At 40.3% G+C, this 6,678-nt stretch overlaps 1 protein-coding gene across 1 annotated transcript; it reads right to left on the bottom strand.

Annotated features, from left to right (window-relative positions):
* Positions 1-309: 309 nt before the first annotated feature.
* tob1b (transducer of ERBB2, 1b) lies at positions 310-3,566 on the bottom strand. Its single transcript, XM_057057178.1, has 2 exons — positions 3,324-3,566; positions 310-2,380 (listed from the first exon to the last, which is right to left on the bottom strand). Exon 2 carries the CDS (start codon positions 2,248-2,250, stop codon positions 1,240-1,242), a length of 1,011 nt encoding a protein of 336 aa, XP_056913158.1. The 5' UTR covers positions 2,251-2,380; positions 3,324-3,566; the 3' UTR covers positions 310-1,239.
* Between the last annotated feature and the right edge of the window lie 3,112 nt (positions 3,567-6,678).

The raw sequence follows: 6,678 nt of genomic DNA on the forward strand, positions 1-6,678 counted from the left end.
TCTTTAACCAACATTCAAGGATAAAATAATCTATGTGTGAGCTCCCTTTTTAAAACCTAGAGGTTCTGCTCAGGTTCCTATTTAAATCTTTTTTATCTGACAAAAGAATATGAAAATTACTATGTGAACTCAAGCTTTAGACAATACAAGTCAACAATTTCTTCACCTCAGATTGGCCTCATGACACAGTGGCAACTCCCTGCATGTGACATCAGTGCTACTATCAGCTCACGCACAGGACTGCCCTATGGCAAAGTCTTCCCCTGGTTAAACATTAACGGTGTGTTTGAGCAATGAGTAAACCACAGATCATGTTTAACTGTACTTTATTTTATTAAAAAGACCAGGGTGCAAATATGAAATTAAAAAAAATAAAGACAAGCATATAATTTTAAGCATTTAATACAAACTTAACAATATAAACTATTTCAGTCCCTCTTGACATGTAAGACACTGACTCAAAATACTTTGTTATACCGTTTTTTTATCAAGTATTGCACAATGTAGGTACAAAATTAATATTCATACGATTACATTTGTCCAAAGTATAGCAAAATCTTTTGAACCTCTTAACAGAAAATACAATTCATCTCTCTGAAAAAGCAAATATTCCTACACTTGAATTCCACCACTAAGGAATACTCTGTACACAATCTTTAGAATAGCTGATGTATTTTTAAGATGAATTTCTTTAACAATTATCTTTTAAAAAAGGGGAGAAAAAAATAAGGAAAAGCTGCTGCAGCCATCACAGATCACTGGAGTAGTAAAAAGATATAAATGCAACACCATGTCATAGAAACAATATATACTCTGATATCTTACAAACTCTGTACTAAATTAAATTATACAATTAGAAAAAGACCAAGTAACCCCACTTAGTAGTGCCAATTCATTAAAAAGAAAAAAATCTGCCTTATCTTACCACCTGAAATACTGTAAGAGTTCAAAAGTTGAAACTTGTATTTTACCCCCTCAGTGTGATAAAAATTTGTGCTTGGTAGGCCAAAAAGAAAAAGAAAAACAATGATGCATGTCGAAGTAACCAAGCTTGGGTGTGTTTGTACAACAAGCTTCAGTAGAATGAAACTCAAGGGGGCACAGTAAAAACACCCTTGGGCACATGCGCTTGACTGGACATTGCATCCTTTATTGTCCAATTATTTTTCTCCTGTGTGTGCGCTTTGTTTTTCCTTCTCTTTGAGCCACCATCATTCATAAAGTAATATAGTGATGAGTTTAATTAGCCATGACTGGCTGGAATTGCTGGTTAGAATACTGCATGTTGCTCAGACTGAAGTTGAGGCCATCCATAAGTGACTTTTCATTGAGGTTTCCGTAGGCCGCAAACACATCAAAGGCATTGTTGTAGTGCAGATGACCCAGGCCCAGGGAGTTTTCCCCGGGGAACACAGTTCCAGGGCTGGCCTGGCCCTGCATGCTGGGGAACACAAACTCCTTGGCATTGGGTGACAGAGCAGATACCTTCTGCTGCTGCTGTTGTTGCGGCTGACCAAGGCCCAGCCCGTACAGAGAGTGCATGGAGGTGGAGATGGCTTTCTGCTTCAGCAAGGTATTGACATTCAGACCCAGGTTACTGGTGGGAGAGGTGCGGGCCACCTTGCTGTTACTGCTCCCGTTAACATTGTTGCTACGACCATTGCTCTTCATCTTAGTGGAGCCGAATTTGGTGGCAGCAAAGGTGGCAGTTGTGAAGGTTAACGGTTGAGTGGAGCGTGGCATGAAGGAGGGGCTCACAGCAGCAGACTGCCCAAAAGGGGGCGAAGGTGAGCTGGACTCTGAGGAAGCCCCGACAGGATCGCTGATTGGCATAAAGACCTGTGCCTCTGGATTAAAACTGTTCTTAATCTCTTTGTCTAACTCAGACCCATTTTCATTGTTATCATCCACATATAGCACCTTGACGGGTCCCTTCTCCCCAATCTGGTAAGAAACCTCAAATGGGTCGATCCACACACTGAGGTCCTGAGGGAGATTATTCCGGACATCTTCAATGTCAAGCCCACTCTCCTTGGCTGCCTGCTCCACTACAGGGTCCACCTTCTCCCCTATGTGGATGCACCTGAACCCGGAACCTTTATATGGCTTATCTGGATACCAATGGCCTTCATATTTTTTCTTCAACTGCCTCTCAAGCTCTTCACCAAAGATATTGACCCGTCTTCTGGGCAATTTGTTGTATAAATATGAAATAATAAAGTTGAGTGCTACTTGGATTTCAAGCTGCATAGCTGCTTCAGTGGAGAGGGAGATTCTTTCGTTTCACAGGATTGCTCTCTGAGCGCTGCAAAAACCTCGTGTGAAGACGTGATCGTCGTGAAAAAATGAATGTCCTTCCTCCAGGGTTTGGTTAACAATCCTGGAAATGGCCAAAAACAAAAAGCATTAAGTGTTTGCAGCTTAAGGTTTACCATAACAGCATTACGAGTAAAATATTTTCAGTTGGATGTTTTCCCCATTTAGCATTCACCCCCTGCTTGCAGCAGCGCTACATGTTAGCTGTACAATATCTGTACTATAAATTAACAGAGGCCAGTGACTCAGACGGTGTCAGCAGTGTGTGATCCCCGACGGGCTACTGTGACAGAAATACGCAAGCAGGGCTGACCTCTACGGAGGGCGGTGCTTTGGATGGCAGGTGTCAATAGACAGAAAGAGGTTTCAATCGTCTCGATTTGGCAAGCGGACATGTTCGGGCAAAACGCCTGCGTCGAAATGGGGAGAACGTCTTTAACCGTAAACAGGCGATTCCACCATATTCCCGTGAGACAACGCCGACATGCGAGCAAGCACAAGCTTGAGCCGTGAACAGCAGTTACATAATCATCATTCAAAGTCTAACCACGACCATAAAGCAGACCTACAACCAAAATACACGCTCGGCTGTATGGGAACGGTCCCCTTCGTCAATTTTACACGGGGTGATACACACATCTAGCGACCAAGCCAACTTTAGCCGCATCTAAACGCTGAAATACGACAGAAATACAATTAGCTCGATTACAATTTGTCTGGCCTTTCAACGTTTCGTTTCGATGAACTGGGAATCAGACAATAAAGGTATTGGCAAATTGAGAAAACACTAACCTTGTCGTTTTCCATTAAATTGTAGGATTAGATATAATGCAACCGCGTCGTTGGACAGAATGCTATGTAGCATTTGAATTAGCATTGCGGCTACAGCCTCCATATTCATGTAGTGTTGTACTACCAGCGCATAAAAACAGTCAACGATAGATTGCTGGGCTCAAAATACTGATAGTAAATTGCTGCTCTCTTCGTTTGACTCGGTATTTACTTACATGGAAATTCACAGCAGGTCCTTGTAATGGCCACAGTCCGTTCCAGCAAAAAAACGACGCTTTTGCAAACTTGTATTTTTTTCCTGTGAAAATTACAAAATGATGTCTTTGTAACTCTCCAAATGGTTTTGTTCCTTTTGTTGTGTTATTTGCGATTCCTTATTTCAATAAACCACAGTGACTCCCGACAGCTTGGGAGTTTTTACAACTCTGCCCTTTAAAACTTGATCTGCTTTGTTTTTATAGTAGTCCTCCGCCACGGACACTGTGGGGGTGGTGATTCGGCTCACAGAGGTCAACACCCAGTACTGTATTTCTATTGGACAAAACTCGAGCGTCATCCACAAAACACTACAAGCAACGCAGTGATTGGACAGTTTTGTGCTCAATCAATTGCATGGTTCTATTTACGGTAGTGCTTTGCCTTTCACATTTTCCGGACTATATTATGCGATCGCGTTTTGACTAAAATAAAAGTTAAAAGTTTTATGGTGATTTTTTTTTACAACCTGTATTTTCCGTACAGTTTAAATGATCTCTAACCGACATTCAAGGATAAAATAATGTATGTGTGAATTCCCTTTTTGAAACCTAAAGTTGTACTCAGTTGCCTATATAAATATTTGACAAAAGAAGATGAAAATTACTGTGAACGCCGAAGAAAATAAGTTACCGGTACGTGATGATAGATGAAGCCACACAGAAATGCAACACTGTTCAAGGCGCTTTTCTATGCCTGAGCAGTCTGGCGGAAGGACACGTTTGTCACTGATTACTTCTTCTCACAATGACATTTTGAAGTTCCTTGAGCTCAGCTGTAAATCGGACACAAACCAGTATCCAGTATAATACCCTGATTTCCTCCTCACGGTAGCAAAACAAATGCCATCTGTGTAAATGTTGACATGATTCTCCGAACGTGTACCTGAGATAAATTTCCTTTTATCATAAGGACTGTGAAAATAAATTGTTATACAATATTCCCAGCTGCTCTCTGTCTGGCTTTTGTTTTCAGGAGCTTTGGAGTGCTACAGCTTAAACTCTACCCTCTATGGCCAAAAGCGTTTGATGCCACAGCCTTTTCTTACCGAACATGGACTCTCACTATGTGTTTGCTCAATAAATACAATGCTGCAGGGATTTTACAGTTAGGAGAGAGGTGGGGCATAAAAGTCCGGTTGTTTTTACTTCCAAAGTAAAGCTGATGTTTAAAGAAAAATACTCAAACGGAAAATCCTCTTCAGTCAAATTTAAATTTGAAAATGGATTTGAGAACACTTCTAATTGTATGCTCTCTAGTGGGAACAGCAGGGGAATCAATGTAATTTCAGTTGCATATAAGACGTCTGAATCAATATAAATTCAATTAGAGGCTCCATTCATCCAAGTCATCTTCCTTGCAAAATTGTGACAGCACCGATAGACACATTCTTCTCTCCTTTCCACAGAGAGCACAAGAGCATATAAGAGCATATATATTTCAAAGAACATCGTTCATTATTGCAAATACCAGAGAGAAAAAAATGAGAAAAAAATAAGAGGGAAAAGGAGATATGATAAAAGTGTTCCAGTATTTATAGCATACATCAATGATTGCTACTGTTATATCAATCAATCAATCAATCAATCAATCAATCAATCAATCAATCAATCAATCAATCAATCAATCAATATTTATATAGCGTCTTGTACAATCAAAATTGTTTCAAGGCGCTTTCCGTAATCCCAGGGCTTAACCCCAGACAAGCAACAGTGGCAAGGAAAAACTCCCCTTTAACAGGAAGAAACCTTGAGCAGGACCAGGCTCATGCAGGGGGACCCTCCTGCTGATGGCCGGCTGGGTGGAGAGAGAGGAGATGGGGGAGGACAGGTAGAGGATAGATTAGGTAGGAGAGGAGAGGAGAGGAGAGGAGAGGAGAGGAGAGGAGAGGAGAGGAGAGGAAAGGATCAGAATCTGATGTGCTGCTTGTCAGCATTCAAGGCAAACTCCTGGTCAGTAGTTTATATCCTTTCATCGCAACAAATAATTTGCAGATTTGACGTTAACAGTAAGAGACTATAACTTTTGAGGAAGGCACAAATTTAGGTCATTCTGTTGTTATTATTTCTTGTGATTGTAATCTCAAATAGTTAAAGTTTCACACAAGAGAGAGAAGATGGAATACGTAATCCAAGCTAAAGTCTCATGCAAAAGAAAAATCCCATTTTTGTCTGTAGGCTTACACTGTTTCAGTGTTGATTGTAGTTTTATCACAAAGCTGTCCTAGTGTAAGAATCTGACACTAATGTCATAAACAAAGTGACAAAATATGTAGTCTGCTCAAAGCCAGAGGGCTTCAGGATGTTACAGGCATAATAGAACGTCCAGATTGAGTCTCTGCAGGGGTTTCCCACCACTTCTGAGGATCTGCTGTGATGGATGACCCTTGCGCAAATTTCACATGCTGCGGGGCATTGGAGACAAGTCAAACCCTACAGAGGTGCAGGTTTATTTTTTAGTAGAGGATACATGAAATTTATATTTTCCCTAGAGGCCGCATCACTATTTGAACACAAAGTTTCATTTCCTAGCAATATAAAAAATACCACAAGCAGGTCAAGAATCCTTCTGCTCTTTCTTCCACTGTTTCTACACAGTGAGTAAGTGTTAGTTTTGGCTGTGGGTAGGTGGTGCTTAACAATGACCTGTTTGTTATTCGCTGCCAGAGAATGGAACTAGTGAGTGGCGAGGTTCCTGCTGTTGTTTTGAGTCTGTCTTTCTGGAACCAAGGGTAAACAGCTAATGAAGTCAGATGTTCTAGCATGACTCATGGAAATGTTTCAGTAAAGTCACTTCATATAGATATTGGACTTCCCTTTTACCCAGAGCGGTATAAAAACTCAATCTCCTGCCTTAGTTGACCTTATACCCTCCTGATATGATTAACAGAAAAAAATAAATCATTTAAGTTACACTAAACACTTGTGTACACAAATAACTAAAAATTATTAACTTTCGTTTAACTTTATCCCACATTAACTTTATCCCACTTCATTGTGTTTGAGTGACAACATAAATACAAATAATGTCAATGCAAATTGCTATCTCCACAAAAAAAAAGTGAATTCGCCTTAACTAATTGATGGTAGATTTATGATAGCACACTCACATCAATCTCTCATGTTCATCCACAAAAGAAGTGAATGAATTGTATATTTGGAGTAAATGCATAGCAAGCAAATGGACAATGACAGAGACGTCTTTACAGGTCTCTAACATACCCTGTTTGGCTAAGCTAAAATGCTCATTGTATGATGGCAACATTGTTAATATAACTTCAATCTACAGTGACACTGGTTATATTTAGGAACAGAC

This window comes from Takifugu flavidus, chromosome 1, assembly GCF_003711565.1.
Source record: "Takifugu flavidus isolate HTHZ2018 chromosome 1, ASM371156v2, whole genome shotgun sequence".
Classification (NCBI taxonomy): Eukaryota; Metazoa; Chordata; class Actinopteri; order Tetraodontiformes; family Tetraodontidae; genus Takifugu; species Takifugu flavidus.